The sequence below is a fragment of the Sturnira hondurensis genome, unplaced genomic scaffold (assembly GCF_014824575.4).
Source record: "Sturnira hondurensis isolate 20B ecotype Veracruz unplaced genomic scaffold, ASM1482457v3 Scaffold0013559, whole genome shotgun sequence".
NCBI lineage: Eukaryota > Metazoa > Chordata > Mammalia > Chiroptera > Phyllostomidae > Sturnira > Sturnira hondurensis.
The window spans coordinates 2418977-2436419 of NW_028086190.1; the positions used below are offsets into that span (position 1 = coordinate 2418977).

At 41.2% G+C, this 17443-nt stretch overlaps 1 protein-coding gene across 2 annotated transcripts in view; it reads right to left on the reverse strand.

Annotated features, from left to right (window-relative positions):
• The window catches only part of ADAMTSL1 (ADAMTS like 1), a 437788-nt gene that overhangs the window by 152464 nt on the left and 267881 nt on the right, over window positions 1-17443 (reverse strand). For both annotated transcript variants that reach the window (XM_037061917.1, XM_037061916.1), the window contains one exon: window positions 4964-5174. In XM_037061917.1, coding sequence (XP_036917812.1) covers window positions 4964-5174 — 211 coding nt within the window. The remainder of the gene's footprint in view (window positions 1-4963; window positions 5175-17443) is intronic.

Sequence of the window (17443 nt, forward strand, 5' to 3'; positions counted from 1 at the left end):
ACTTGGGACATAGTGAGTGCTGCTCTTATTAAAGAGAAGTTCCTGAAATGAAGCAGGCACCCACCAAATGGACCGGAAGTCTTGCCATGTACCTTTCAGCACCACCCTGAATGCTTTCCATACCTGCACTGAGGGATATGGGGTCTCACTGGAACTTGGGGATGGTTTAACTCAGAAGTCACAGGAAAGCACCTGGTCAGGTATGGTGGTAGATGACTGTTCATCTATGAGCAGCGCAAAACTTCAGTGTGGGAGGATAGTAGAGAAGTCCTGGCAGAAGTGATAGGCTTCCTGTACAACTTTGACGGGCAGAGGGGAGGGGAACTGCGTGTGGGAGAAGTGAGACTGGAGATGAGCAGAGGCAGGTTGCAGGGGGATGGAGGCCTGACTAAACCACTGGGTTTTATTATGTGACCACAGAGAATCACTGAAATAAATCCTAGTACAAGACTGTCATGAAATAGAGAACAGGCTGACAGGGACCAGAGGGGAGAGGGGAGGGAATTTCAGGGGAAATAGGGGAGGGATTTAGAGGAACCTATATAAAGGATACATGGACAACAACTGAGAAGGGTGGAAATGGGTGGGAAGGGGGAGCATGGGGGGTGGGATGGGATGGGAGTAATAGACAGAAAACTGTACTTGAAAATCATTAAATACATTAAAAAGAAAGACTGTCATGGTCAAGGTGTGTTAGACTGACTTTTGACAGATATAAAGTGGTTCCCAGTTACGGTGCAGACACACCAGTGTGAGAGCCCCTCATGAGCTGCTTGTAATACATTAACGTAGAGCCAACATCACAGTTAATGATGATGAATTGTGTGTATTTAAAAAATTTTAGAGAAGACTCAGGAGACTAATGCACTAAATATGTGTTTCAAAAGAAAACTGAACAATAAACAACAAGATATCAAAGCTAAATGAGTAAAGATAAATATTTAATGAGTCCTTCAACAAAACCAGAGTTAAAAACCAAGGGACACCATACTAACAGGCAGAACTGAAATAAAGAAGGCCCTCTGAAAACCAAATCTAGAATTAGATTTCTGCTTCACATCTGCCTGTTTCTAAAATAAAATTTTAATGTAAGTACTTGGACTTTATGGTAAGCCCCTTCAGACCTGCAGAATGTGTAAATATTGGCTATTTGCCATTTGTCAGGCAAATGTTCTACAAAGTGCAGAGAAGGTTGCATTCTTAGCAGGTAAATGATGATTAAACTTAATTATGCCTTTTTCCCCCCTGAAAGAAAAGCATACTGTGTGAAGTCAGTTCAAACAGAGAAGAGGGGGGTTTCTGCCTTCAAGTGGGCAAAAGTCCACCATCTACAGGGTGATCAGGTCTTCTTGAAATGAGGCATTTGGTCTCCATTCTCCTTTTCTTTCACATGAAAAAAGACTGAAAACTGGGTGTTGAAGGATTAGAGACCTCAGCACATCCTCTGCTAGATTCAAGCAGCTAAATGGAAAAGACCCTGTGAGTACACAGCAGGTCTCCTTGTCTCAGCAGGACTGCCAAGAGCACCAGAGCTCACCAGACAGATGGAGTGATCAACAGCTGGTGTCCTGACTAAGTACTTTCCTCAGGCAACAGTCAGTCTGGAGGCACATGTTACTCTTGACTTAGTCCATGTAGCATAAACAATGGCTTCCTTTCTTTTCATAATAGCTGGTTTTGCCTAACAAAACTTAACCAAAGATTCTAGAAAATAATGTAAGAAAAATAGTCTATTGCTTCTACTAGGTTCAGAGAGATTCCTAGAAGTGACCAAGGATCCTTTAAACAGACCCAAATGTTTAATAGGGCATTCCCACCCTCCAGAGGATAGAATCTCTGGTGGTTTTCACTTTCTATGTTCTTTATTTCTTGTTATATTTTAATATTTTCCACAATTATTATGTACTGAGTATGAAATAAGATATTTTTAAAGGTCCTAATGAAAGTGTAGTCAGTGGCTCACTGGATGAATTTTATTTTATTTTACTTTTTTAAAGATTTTATTTAATTATTTTTAGAGAGGAAAGGAAGGTGAGAAGGAGAGAAATATCAATGTATGGTTGCTTCTTGTGAGTCCCCTGCTGGGAACTGGCCTGCAACCCAGGCATATGCCCTGACTGGGAATCAAACCACGATCGTGTGGTTCGCAGGCCCGTGCTCAATCCACTGAGCGACACCAGCCAGGGTTGGATGAATTTTGAAGAGCTGTTTATTAGTTTCCTGATTTGAAAACAGTACTTATACAAGCATACCTTAGAGATATTGCAAATTTCATTTCAGATCACCACAATAAAGCAAGTTGTAATATTTTTGCTGGTGGAGGGTTTCGCCTTCAATTTGTTTTAGAAAAAGAAGAACAAAACCAAAAAGCACACTATCTGTGAAGTGCAATGAGACAAGGTGTACCTGTACCCAACTTATCCCAAAGGCTTCTGCCTAGTGGAAGGAAATGAGACGTTTTCAAAATAAATACATGTCTTATCAGGCCCAAGGTAGATGGAAAGTGGAAGAACAATTAATCTTTGGAAATTCGCTCTTTTTAATAGGGAGACTGGACACGGAGGTGGTGGTGGCAGCAAAAGACCAATAAAGATCCTGCATGTGGAAGTGCTCTAAAAACTTAAAGAGCACCAAAGGTTACCGCCATTATTCTGCAACACATGTGGCTATCAAAAAGAGGATGGGGTTTCACACGCCCTTACTGCTAGGTCAGCGTGACCTATAACCACACAACAAACAGAGCAGTAAGGCATAAACTCAGAATTTTCAGGGCTTGTGGACAGTATTCTTGATTTATTTATTCACTTTGTCATTCAATAAATATTCTATCCAAAACTTACTATGCACTTAATGGCAAAACAAGCTAATAATACAGGGACTTAGTAGTATCACCAGTGGAGGTTCATTTGGTTGATTCTCCATCTTATCTGGGGGTTGGCATAAGTTATTGGTACAGTTTTAGACCATGGATTCACTCTGGTTAAAGGCAAAAGTGTAAATACACTAGAAACCAGGTGACCAGGCTTTATGATCTTGAGCAAGGCCATATCTAGGCCACAGTTATCTCGTCTGTAAAACAAAAGGGCTCATATCCAGTCCTTGAGGGCCCTTTCAGTCATGGTGGTCTCCAACAAAAGGGTATGGTGGGAAAAATCACATAAACCTGGCTTGATGGTCAACCCTAAATTTGCTAGCTGTGTGAGCCTCAGATTCCTCAAACCCCAAAATGAAGATAATGAAATCTACTTTTCACTGGATTCTAAGGATTGCTGTGAGGATTCAACAAGGTATGTAATATATATTTCTTTTTAAAAAAAATCCTCACCCAAGTATATGCTTATTGATTTTTTCTTAGAGAGAAAGGGAAAGGGAAAGAGACAGACACACATTGATGTGAAAGAGAAACATTGATTTGTTGCCTCCCATATGCACCCTGACTGGGGATTAAACCCACAACCTAGGTATGTGCCCTGACCAGGAATCAGACTGTAACATTTTTTGGTACATGGATGACACTCCAATCAACTGGGCCACCTGGCCAGGGCTGTACTATATTTCTTAATAGAATGCTGTTATATAGATGTTCAAAATATATAACATCCTCTGGACTTCCATAAACCATTACATGATTGCATGGAATTTAGCCATAGACATTTAAGCTCTAAAAGAAAATATATAGTCAATGTCTGTTTCCAGATGCTCTACATTTTAGCATTTTGCTCACTCATTACTACTTGATTTTTTTAGCGCTTGGCTAAATCACAGCCCCGACACGGGCTGGGAGCAGGCAGGGGCTCTGGCACCTGATTGTGAAAAGCACAGAGGACGTGTGGAAACAGCAGCACGAAGGAAGGGGATGCAAGCTGCTGTCCTCTATCCTTGTCGGTTGGATAGCCACATAATTTATCATGCTAATGGGGACACTTTTGAGAGTAAAACACTGTTTCAGTGAAACTGGGATAAATGTCTTCCTCACATTTCAGGCTTACTTTTTATGACCTTTGATGTCACTTGAAGGTCCTGGGGCTGGAGCTGTGTATGATGTCCCATTGGGGAGGAAATTGCAAAATAAGATTCTACCCAAATAACCTAAAATTCTTCTGTATTTTTAAAGGCATAAACATTATTTAAGTTTGATAAAGATAATTTTAGAAAAGATACTATCATAAAATAGTTTTGCTTCTATTACTATGTGTGCTTTAGAGTGCAAAGTTTTCTGTAAAAGGACAGAGCAAATACTTTAGGTTTGGTGGGTCACATGGTCTTTGTCACAGCCACACAGCTCTGCCCTTGCAGGGTGAAAGCAGCCATAGACAATATATGTGAAAGAATGGGTGTCACTGTGTCCCAATTAAACTTCAGTTACAGTACCTGGCCATGAGATGGATTGGGCTTTGGGCTGCAGTTACAAATCCCTGCTTTAAAACAATAGTTCCCAGACTTGGAATTTGTATGTCCAGGAAAATAATAAAAAAGTCTGGAATAAACTCAAGATTTAGAAATTTTTATTTTACTAAGTAATTAGGTTAAAAAGGGAAAAATCATTGCTTAGTACCTTTATCTCTTAGAATGTTAATTAGCGAAAGTCTAGATGGCACAAATTCAGAACAAATTTAGCTTTATAGAAAACCTACCACATTGTCCTTATTTCTAAATTTTTTCATGAGCCTGATGAACTTTGTCATGAAGGCTGATGAACTTTTTATGAGCCTGATGAACTTTGTCAGGTTACTAGATGGTTCATTTGAGTTGCTGTTAGAGGTTCCATGGCGTGGCACAGTAGAAAAAACATGTTGTGTAATCAAAACAATTGGATTTGAATAAGGTAGGGGAGTACTAAGAAGGGAAAATGAACTAAAGTTGAACATTGCTTTAAGGGGACAAAACTACTTGAAGAGAGTGTCCCCTGTTCTGAATCACTGATGAAATCACAAACTCCAATGCTGAGAACCTCAGAACTCACCGGCTGCCATTGCACAGGGTACCAGTCTGGGGGGCAGTTGAAGCGGTTACAAGCTTGCACTGTGCTGGGCTTCTGCTGGCGACACAGATCATCAGCCAGGATCACCGTTTCATTTGTCTCTCTGGAGCGTATTTGGGAGCAGAAGACGTCTCTGGTCTGCAGGCCAACCCCACAGGTGAGACTGCATGAACTCCACTTGCCAATTTCCCACCTGGGAAGAAATCAGAGAAGAAAGAGGATACCCTGAGCACCTGTGCAGAGAACACTTCCCATGATATGAAATGTTCTGAAGTAAAACATCTGACTGGGAACAGAGTAAGAACACCTGACTGGGAATGAGGGAAGTTCCAGTATAGGATTGGCTAGGAGTTCTATCTTAAGCTTCAAATCTACCCTTTCCCTTTATGCTCTAGCATTTATTTCAGATAAAACAAAGGAGGTAATATAATGGAACATCCAGTTTTTACCCACAAAATCATCAAGAATGGTCACAATCATGTTTATTTTGATGGAACACAAACTTAATCAAAAAAGAGGTGTGCTAGGTAAGACATAGGTGGAACGTGTAATGGCCTTGGCCACCACATATTGAATAGTGGGTTTAGAAGAAGCCTTTCTGCTCATCTCTCCAGCAACCATTCTTAGCAAGACTGAACAAAGTTGTGCTTGCTTTTCTTTGGCTTCAAAGCAATAGGTCATTGGCTTCAACTCCTTTCAAACTTCCATTATAGCATAGAAACATTTCTGTCCTATGTATAAATCTCATCACTGTCCGGGACTGGAGAATGTAACAAAAGTAAAGGTTCCTAAATAGATCAGTCTGCTTGAGGGAAAATAAGTGGAGAGAACTGCTCATTATCTGGAAGTGGAAGTCAAATAATGACAGATGAGTTGCGTGCATAAATTGGCCATTCCAAATGGCCCAGTCTTGAGAAGTACATTTATAGCCAGCTAAGGCCCTATAAAAACATTCCCACTGCATTTCCTTGTTGCTGCAGCCTCCTAAATGGAAATGACAAGGAAAAAGCTCTGTTGCTTGGGTTCTGAGTCAGAAGCATTCTTTAATGATCAGTTTTAGAAAGTTCTGTTTACAAGGCAAGGCAGAAAGAGTCTACAAATAAGACTTAGCTAAGAAAAGCATCACAGGTAGATTCTTCAGTAGCTAGGCCACCTACCTTCCATAGCCAGCTCTGAAAATTGGTTTAAAGTCTTTTTTGTCAGACTGTAAATCTGAGTGTATACTCAATCTTTTCCTACACTCTGATACACAACTACCTTTCTAATCCCTATTTCCACAACCCCCTTCCATCTATGCTATATTTAAGGTGTATTTGTAGTGAACTATTCTGTTATTCTCAATTTATGCCCACCCCTAGTTTTCTAGCTCTGTCTTTACTCAAGTCGTTACTCCTACTTTGGAATAATTTTGTCCTTTTTTTTGCCCATCAAAATTATTCCATTTGTATATATCCAAATTTGATCCATATTTTAAGGATTATATTTATAATTGCAGCAGACATTTATCATTTTCTCAACCATATTACAATTATTCTGCCTGTTAAGAGCCATATAGAAGGATGCACCTCTTAAAGGCAAGGTCTATGTGTGAGTCAGTTTTGTATCTCTCATAGGGTTCATCACAGTACCTTTTGAATAGTTAATGTCTGTGGTTAACTATTTCCTGGTAAATTAGCAAATGGAAAGGACCTGTCATCATAGTGGGTGCTTTGTACATGGTATGTCATCAACTACCTCAATAACAACATGAAACAGGCTCTACTGATTTTCCACATTATAGCTGGGCAAGAGGCTGACTTGCCCAAATACCCACAATGAGTAATTAGTGAATCCAGGACTCATACTTGGGTGTGTCTTGCTCCAAAGCCTCTGTGCTTTCTATTGTACCATGCTGTCTCCAGAAAATACCTTGGCAATCACCCTACCAGCATTCATGAAATTTTAAATCAATAGAAGAGGAGAAGGTGGGTTGAATATACTTCTTTTAGATCCTGTATGAATTTCTATAAACTCACTTTTAAATCTCTAGTATGGATTAAACCCAAGCTTAAAATGCCATGGGGTTATTGGTTTAAACTATATCCACATGTTCTTGGTCATTCCTCCCTTTGAAAGATGGAGTCTCGAATCAAGGCTGAACTTAGCGGCTCAATTGTAATGAAGAGAATGAGGCAGACGTGATGCTATGTGACTTCCAAGGCTCAATGATAAAAATGATACAGTTTCCACTTCTCTCTCTCTCTGACTTCTCATCCTGGGGGAAGTCACTTTGACTGCTCAATGGACAATGATAATGTCATAAGGACACTTATGTGTCACATGGAAAATCCACATGTGAAGAAACTGAGGCTGATCACCAACAGTCAGCACCATCTTCCCAGTCATGTGGGTGGACTATGTGCAAAGCAGATCTACTGGGCCCAGTCTAGCCTTCAGATGACTCCAACCTCATGAGACTGAGCCAGAACTGCTTGGTAAGCTGCTCCCAAATTCTTAAACTATGAGAGGTAACAAATATTTATTGTTGTGAGCTCCCAGTTTGGGGGGAAATTTGTTATGCAAAAGTAGACAACTAATACAAGAATATACTCTTCTTCCAGAGTGTGTACATGCTCACCAAAAGACATGTACAAAAATATCCAAAGCAGCACTCTACATACCCCATCAGGGAATAGCACAAAGGTTGATCGACAATGAAATGAATAAAAAATTTTATGCTTCTACAACACTATGAAACAATAAGAATAAACTGTAACAACAACCACCCTTGATGAATCTCACGAACATAAAATTGAGTAAAAGAAGCCACAAAGGCAAAAATTCATACCGTGCTTTCATTGATATAAAGCTCAAAACCCAAAACTCAGCTATAGTGTTAGAGATCGGGATGGTGGTACCCCTTGGTGGGCAGTAACTAGAAGAGAGGCACAGGGGGAAGTTTCTGGGATGAAGTCTTGATTGGGGCGCTGGATCTGGGTTCCCTTTGTGAGAAATCGCCAAGCCACACACGTAGGATTTGTGCACATTCCTCTATGCTTGTTACACTTCAAAAGAGGGTGTTTTTCCCCACTTCTAAGTGAAGTACTAAATGCTGTGGATGGAAAACCAAATCTAACCACTGTGCCCAATGCTATGAACCTTCTGCGTATGCCTACATAGTAAATGCTGTCCCAAGATTAAAATGTGTCACACTTGAGGCTCTACACTGTGTTGTCCCCACCCTGCCCCCACCTTTGGAAAATTCAGCCACTGGGACCTTGAAGCAGAGGCATTTTGCCAGCTGTGAGGCCACTTCAACACTGTTCGGAGAAACTTGCAAAACAGACATAGCTTCCCACCCACGATAAAAAAGTACATTACATTCTCAAGGGAAGAGGTCAGCAGAAGCTGTCTATGTAGGAAACACTATGCCGATTCTGGGTTGAAAGTACTTTTCTTTACTCTTATTTTATTTTCAATTATAGTTTATATTCAATATTATTTTGTATTAGCTTCAGGTATAAAGCATAGGGGTTAGAGAATCATATACTTTACAAAGTGTTCACCCTGATATTTCCAGTACCCTCCTTTCACCATCCATAGTTGGGGTTAAATTAACTTAGGCAAAAAAGGGGAAAGCAGAGATTTCCAGCCCCCCCCCCCCCCCCACTTTCTCCTGCATCAAGCCTGCATATGTGAGCCTTCTTGGGCTTCCCTGAAAATTGTGCCTTTGGCTGTTTACGAGGATAGGACTGCAGCCCAGGGGGAGCCAGCCTGAGTGGGCAAGACTGACCATGGCTGGTAGCCATGATAGACTTACAGGTCTTCCCTGGGATTCCAGGGTCTGGCTGCCATGTCAGCCCAGTGTTGAGGAGAACAGGAGCTCTGCTCTGGGCCTTAGAGGGTGAGGGCATTAGTGTTTCTTCCCCCAACTTTGCCTGCTTGACTTTTACGCATCTTTTCATTATCACTGAAAATGCTGCTTCCTCAGGGAGGAAGCCTTCAGCTGGGAAAAATCCTCCTTAATTTTATGGTCCCATTAATACTTTCCCATTTGGAAATTCTCAACACACCATTTTATTATTTTCTTTATTTTTATTGTGGTAAGAACACTTAACACAGGATGTACCCTTCACAAAAAATTTAAGTTTACTATAATATGTCATTGTTGAGTATAGTTACAATGTTGTACAGCAGATCTCTAGAGCTTATTCACCTTGTACGACTGAAACTTTATGTGCGTTGAACACATAACTACTAACACATAGTTAGTAACTCTCTATTGCCCCTTGCCCCAGCCCCTGGCAACCACCATTCCAGTCTTTGCATCTATGAATTTGACTGTTTTGTGTACCTCCCATAAGTGGATTCATGCAGTATCTGTTCTTCTGTGACTGGCTCATTTCACTTACGTTGCAAATTTACTTTGTATTTAAGGCTGAATAATATTCCATTGTATGTATATACCACATTTCCTTGATCCACCCATCTGTCTATGGGCTTTTAGGTTATTTCCAGGTCTTCCTATTGTGAATAGTGAGTGCTACAGTAAATATGAGTGTGCTCATCTCTTCAAGGTCCTGACTTCATTTTTTAAAGATACATACCCAGAAGTGGGATTCCTAGAAAATACGATGACTCTATTCTTAATTTTATGAGGAACTACCTGAGAAACCATACTATTTTTCATAATGGGTGCACCATGTTGCATTTCTAAAAACCGTGTTTTGTGTTTCTTTTTGTTGTTGTTGTTGTTATTGAGTTGTAGGAGTTCCTTATATATTTTAGGGATTAACTCCTTATCAGATAGATGCCTTTTCATTCTGGTGGTTGTTTCCTTTGCTGTGCTCAGTGTACAGTAATCTGCACCCTGAGGAGGGTGTGAAGCTGTGACTATTCTGGTTTACCACTTGTCATGGGTTGGCACATACCCCCCACTGGAGTCCTAACCCCAGTATTTCAGGATGTGACCTTATTTGGAAGTAGGGTCACTGCAGATGTGATCACTTAAGCTGAGCTCATACTAGTAGGGTGGGTCCTTAATCCAATATGACTGTGGTCCTCATAAGGTGGGAGGGAAGCACCAGGGAGAACACCGTGTAATGACAGAGACAGAGGTTGCAGTGATGTGTCTGTAAGCCAAGGAATGTCTAGGGTGGTCAGCAGAAGGTGGAAGCCAGAAGAGGCGAGGAGGAATTCTTCCCCACGGGTTTCAAAGGGAGCATGGCCCTGCTGACACTTTGACTTCAAGCTTGATTTTTGCCTCTAGAACCATAGAGGATAAATTTCTGTTGTTCTGAACCACCCTATTTGTGGTGCTTTGTTACAGCAGTGCCAAGAAACCAACACACCCCTGTAAGCTCAGTGCCGATCACGGTGCCTGGAACACAGCTGGTGCTCCGTGAATGCGAGGTGGCTCAGACTGAGTGGGACCCCAACAAACTGTGTGGTGCCTTTGGATTAGTCACTTGACTGGCCAATTATGTCAAATGCGTCTACTAAAGAACTGCCACCACCACTTTCAAAGACCCAACAGCTCTGAATGCCACAAAGTTTTCTTCAGTGTGGGGTAAACTACTTGGTGACAGCACTGGACCTGAAGTGATGTCATGCTTTTATAGGTCATATCCCAATTGATGTAAATATTCACGCATTTCACTACAATAATATTAGCCTGTTCGATTATGGCATCCCCTTCCCCCTCCCCCCGACCCTGTGAACTAACTAGGAGTGCTATACAACTTATGTCTTAGTAATATGAACATATCCCTAAAATACCAAAGTCCTGAATTCCAAAACACATGAGCCACAGTGATTTTGGCTAAAGGATCCTGGTGCTGCATAAGGAGGATGGTAAACATGATCACTATGGTTTCTTTTGGCCTGTAGGCTTCAGGTGTTTAGCTTTACGGTTGGGCCCTCGGCCAGAATGCTAGGGAGACTCTGGTTCCCTCAGAATTCTCTTTCTATACTGCTTTGTTTCCTCTCGGCCCTTCTTCTGCACATTCCTGTCCCTTTTGTCAAAACCTGCTTTCAGGGAAGGCTCTTTGAGCTGAAAGGTCAGAGCTGATGCTTTGTAGCTTCAGGCTGGACCCTGGCCAGGTTCTGAGTGATTGACTCTTGATCCCTGCCAGGCAAGAGACGGAGGGTTGCCTCCCACCCCCAAAGGCTGGAATTAATCTTTCTGCCCTTTGCCCAGCATCAGGTATACTTGAGTTGGCTGGTCTTTAAAACTGGATTTTAGGTTTTAGCCTTGATTTCCCAATTCCCTGATGGTGCTGGAGTTCTGCCCAAAGCCCAGCCTATTAGATTGTCACCCTGTCACTCTGTCTGGATCTGGCCAGCCCCTGGCCTTGGGCTTGGCAGAGACCCTTAGCCTTGAGCTCTATTTGCTATAATGTGACAGCAACCTAGCTGACGCCACACATTATTGCTAATAAAAATAGTAGTTCTGACATTTCCACGAAGCTTACAATGAGCCAGATACTTTGCTAATTGCTTTATGTGCACTGCCTTCTGTAATCCTCTCTACACTCCTGGGAAACAGACACTAATATTATTTGCATTTTTAACAACAAGGAGCTAATGCCTGGAGAAGTTAAATGATTAATTAGTCACGGCCCAGAATGCCTGCTGCCAACACTCACGCAGATGTCAATTCCACTGGCATCCTATCCAAGCCTACTAAGACTTGGATGCGTGGGCTCTGAGAATGGGGTTGCTCCATATCACAGAGGCAGCACTGTGGATTTATAAGCCCCAGCTCAGCATCCCTGAGTTTCATAAAAACTCAGGGCTGAGCTTATGCAAGGTGTGGGATATGTATTTGCATCAGCCCTATGAAGAAGGCACTGTTAAGCTCCCTCCTTTTCTTATATCCCACCCAATGATATGTTTTTTGTTGCTTTTAGAGAGACAGGAAGGGAGAGAGGAAGGGAGAGACAGAAACATGGATGTGAGAGAGAAACATTGATTGTTTGCCTCCTGAATGTGCCTGGATTGGGTATCACTGCCCGCTCAGGAACAGAACCCATCACATAGGTATGTGCCCTGTCCTGGAACTGAACCTACAACATTTGGGCTGTGGGATGATGCTCCAACCGAGCCACACCAGCCATGGCAAGTTCCCCTATTTTAAAGGGTGACATAATAGAGGCTCTCAGAGGCCAATCAGCTTGTCCAAATCACACAACTAGTAAACAAGAGAATTAGGATTCAAACTCAGGTGGTCTGGCTCCTATATACCTAATTATACTATCCTGCTTCATTGGGTCAGGATGGTGGATACAGCAGTACACAGTATATCTGAGAGGCACATTCTAGGATCTCTGGTGCTTACAACTTCAGAAAATGACAAATGACAAAATGACAGCTCTGTTCTGACATAAAAGAAACAAACACAGATGCCATTGAAGGCTAGAAATACACTTGGAGTTATTTCAGTAATATAGCAGTGGTACTTGACAGTCCAATGGGCAAAGGCAGAGTGTTGTTCCCCTCCAAGGACAGGTTTGTTTTTGCAAAGGTGGCCATCAGAGATAATGTGGTCAATCAAGAACTCATGGTGGTTGGCACTTCATAGCAGCTTGCGCTTGTACTAGCTACATGCAAGGAGGAATTCTTGCCTTCCTTTGGCTGAGGGCTTGGTATGTGAGTTGCGAAGGTTTTTCTCTCCCACTTTTTCAGAGAAGGTAGTGACTTGTCCTCTCTAGTAACTCACTGCTTGTTGCTGGTATAAATGTATGTAATTTCTAAAGGCAGATTCTTCCTACCCCAAGCTATTTGCCCTAAGAACCTTCTCCTACCCTGGTTTTTGCAGCAAAGTATGGCTTGTTTCTTTACTCAAAATTTTAAAATGGAGTTTTTGTTGGGAGGTGAAACACTGCTGTACATTTCAGTTATTTGTCAGAAGCATGCTTTAAAAACTTGTGTGTGCTCCTCCAACTTGGCATTTCTGCCCAACATTTCTATCCCATGATTTTTCAAGTCCCCCAAAGATATCTGTTTCCTTTAGAAAGCAAGCCTCTGAGGTCAGGAGGTAGACAGCAATCAGGCAAAAATCAATCAGACACCATGGAGCACAGCCAGCTCTGGGAAGCCTGAGGCAGGGCATCTGGGACACTGTCTAGGATTCTGTTCCACTTTAAGGTTTTTGGACTATTGCTAGTAGCTCCCAATTTATCTCTATATCTCCAAGTTTCCAATTTTATTCATGGCCTGAAGCTTGCAAAATGCAAATCTGGTCATTTTACTTCTTCTGATTACAAACCCCCATTGGAGTCCAAGTTGAGTTTTCAGGAGGGTGAGGACCAGTATGCCTGGGGCCCAGATTTGGTCCAGGGCACCCACTGGGGGTGAGGGGGCTTTGCATGGCTGCAGCTGAACTTTCTCATTTGCTTTTTTTCCTTTCCCTTTCCTTCCTCCTTCCCCTTGTAGACTAAACTGTAGCCTAAGCCTCAATGGGCAACAGTCCATGGATGTGACAAGGCCCAGCACAGGCCAGGGTAGCTGGGAATCAAACATTCAGGGAGAATTAAACAAATATAAATATATGAAGAATAACGAGAATCAGATTTCTTACTGTCAGAAAGTGAAATTAGATTGGTAGAAAATAGTGTAAAGTTGTGTTTTCTTTTTAAATTTTTCAATTACAATTGAGATTAAATATTATTTTTGTTAGTTTCATGTGTACAGCACAGTGGTTAGAAATTTATAAAATTTATGAAGTGATCCCCCTAAGAAGTCTAGTACCCACCTGGCACCATATATGTTACTGACTATATTCCTTATGCTGTACTTTACAACCCTATGGCTATTTTTTAGCCACCAATTTGTGCTTCTTAATCCCTTCATCTTTTTTGCTCAGCCCCTCAATCCCCCTTCCATTTTTCCATTTGAGAACCATCAGTTGTTCCCTGTACTGAGACTGCTTCTGTTTTGCTTTTTCATTTACTTTGTTCTTTAGATTCACATATACGTGAAGTCATTTATTTGTCTTTTTCTGTCTGGCTTATTTCACTTAGCATAATACCCTCTGTGTCCATCCATACATCACCAATGGTAGGAGTTCATTCTTTTTTATGTTCGAGCAACATTTCATTGTAAAGAACATATGTACCACATGTTCTTTATCCAATCACGTATTAATGGGCACTTAGGTTGCTTTCATAGCTTATCTATTATAAAAATGCTGAAAAGAACATATGGGTGCATATATCTTTTCAAATTAGTGTTTTGAATTCCTTCAAATGTATTTCTAGAGGTGGAATTGCTGAGTCATAAGGTAGTTTTATTTTTTGAGGAAACTCCACACTGTTTTTCACAGTGGCTGCATTAATCTGCAGTCCCACAAACAGTGCATGAGGGTCCCCTTTTCTTCTCACACTCACCAGCACTTGTTGTTTGTTGATTTATTGATGGTAGCCATTCTGACAGGCATAAGGTGATATTTCATTATAGTTTTAGTTTGCATTTCTCTGTGAACATGGTTTTTAATAGACAGATAGATTCCTAGACAGACATACATATATCAACAGATATACATGGTTGTATACAAATAAACATATATATGTACATGATTTCCTACCTTTCTCTGCTGAGAGGCCTAGAAGCAATAGTACCAAGCCTATCAAGTACCCAGATCTTGAATTCTAAATATCATTCTCCACTAAGGAACCAATTCTTGTAGAAATGGCTGTAACAGGGGCTGGGAAAATGAAAAACAACCCTGGAACATCTTGTACCAAAAAAAACTAGGAATTGCTCAAAGAATAATGAGGTGTGTGTGTCAAAAGGACACAAGGGCCAGTTCAAAGGGGCTCCCACTGGCCACATCTGGGACAATTTGACAGTGATGAATTTTAACTCAGAGGAAAATAGAAATGCACAAATAAATACGAAGAAAGCTATCTTCCCTGTAGTAGCATGTCTATAATAATCTAGAAGGAATGACAGAATTTAGAAAGTCACCACTTGTCAACCATAATAATAAAAATTGATTCAGGCAAGGATCATCAGTGAATATAAACACTAGGTCAAAGTTTGATGAGGAATAGGGTGTTTACTTAATTTCATATTATCTCCCCATAAAATACTTGTCTGTTACTTACTATTAAGTGCAACATATGCAATAATTTCACAGTGGAAAACCTGGCTGACATCTCTTTAACCAAGTAAGAAGAGTTAACGTCATCAGTAGCGAATGGAACAGAACATCATTCATTGTCTCCTGATACATGCACTAAAAGAGTGTATCAGTGGTATACCTCTGCAGTATTTCTGTCAAGAACTCAAAACTCATGAGGAAACATTAAGCAAACACAAACTGAGTGACATTTTACAAAGTAACTGACCTATATTTTTCAAAACTGTCCAGAGTATATGAAAGACAAGAAAAGACTGCCAGATTGAAGGAATCTAAAAAGAAATGACAACCAAATCTTGGGGACCTCCAAAGGACATTGTTGGGACAACTGGCAACATTTGAACAGAGTCTGTGGTTGAGATGGTGATACTGATTTAATATCATCTCTTGATTTTGATGGTTAGACTGTGGTTATTTATGACAGCATCCTCATACTTAGGGAATACACACTGAAGTGTTACGATGCAATAGGTTATCTCCTGACATTATTCTCTAATAGTCCCAAAATGGCCCTGGCTGGTATGGCTCAGTGGATTGAGCACTGGCCTACAAACCAAAGGGTTGCTGGTCTGATTCCCAGTCAGGGCACATGCCTGGGTTGTGGGCCAGGTCCCCAGAAAGAGGGAACCACACATTGATGTTTCACTCCCTCTTCTCCCTCCCTTCCCCTCTGTCTAAAAATAAAACATCTTAAAGAAATCCCTAAATATTAACAACTATAAATTGAGGGGATGGATAAGGAAGCTCTGTGTATTACTTTTGCAACTATTTAAAATCTGCAATTATTTCAAGATAAAGGTTATGAAAAAAAAACATCTATTGGCTCCTAGTAACCCAAAGGCCAAGGTGCAAATCCTTGGCTGGCCTGTAATGTGTAATGTGCTTCACAAGGAAGTTTGAATTTATCTTTCTGGTTTAATCTCAGATCACCCATATATTCAACTTGGTTGAGTACCCAGCAGAAGAATATCCCACTTCTCTGGCTTGCAAGCTCCTCTGCCTCTCAGGTTGGATCCTAAACATGCCCCTTCTCTCTGAGTACTTTTCTGATCCCTCCCATCAGGCCAAGCGAGACCTTTCTCTCTGCAGCACACTACTGTCTCCTTCCTCCTAAGGACATTCTTTTCTTCCCTCAGGCTCACTTTCATTATGCTACAGTTATTGGTCTACAGTCTGTCTCTCTCACTAGACTGTGCACTCCACAAGGGCATCAAAGGCTCTGATCTATTCGTCCTCCTCTCTCCAGCACCTACTCCAGTGCGTGGCCCATCACAGATGCTCTGGGTGGCACTGTGACACAATGTGGAAGACCCTGGGCTCTGGAATTGGATTATCTATGAATGAACTGTGCTCTGCCACTCTCTAATTGCATAATCTGGGCAAGCTACTTAACAATTTATTTACATTTAAAGTGGGAATAATAGCAATACTGACTTCAAAGGGCTGTTATGAGGTTCAAGTGAGAACATCTAGGTCAAGGGCTTAAGCACAGTGCCTGGCACAGATTAAGGGCTCTATAACATTAGCTAATATGAACTGTTATTACTGGGCACTCAGTAAATATTTGTTAAATCCATGGATATTGCTATGAGGACTGAGATTAGATGAGAAGGGTGACAATTCTCTTTGGACTGAGTCAAACAAAGTAGCCATAGTACATGGAGACTGGGAGAAAGAACGTCTGTGGCACATCCATGTTAACTTACCATTTACGCATTTGCTACTAAGCACCGTGACAGGTATACAAGTAACCAATGAGTGCTGAGAATCGGTGCTCAGAAGCAGGCAGTGTGCTCACAACCACTTGCATTGATTGGGCTGATTGCAGTGCACAAAGACTGTTTATCTATTATCTTTTTGATCCATTTGCTTTAAGCCCACTTCCTTCACAGAACATGTCCAAGAGCAGAATGGCAACAAAACTAGGCGTAGTTATACAGAATATCTTCTGCCCTCCCTCCCTTACCACTGCCCCCCGCTTCTTTGTGACATCTCACTGCCACAGAGAAATACCCAGATGCCTGTTTACTTACAAGCAGCTTGATTTAATTAGAATGTTTAAATTCTGGCTCCTATTTTCTAATCACCTCATCTTCTAGATGACAGCACATTAAAACGACATAGAATTCCCACTGGCTATTAGAATTCAGATATGAACATCCTGTTAGTAGGGTAGATGATACACAAAATCACTCTTGCCCTTAGAAGGTCAAGATTTTAGTTGACTTGCCTAGAATTATAGGTGAAAATTTCTTATTAAAATAGTTGGGTTTTTTTCTCCTTATGGTCAAGACCATTGAAGAAACCACGTAGATGATAAATCTGTGTCATCTGTTGTT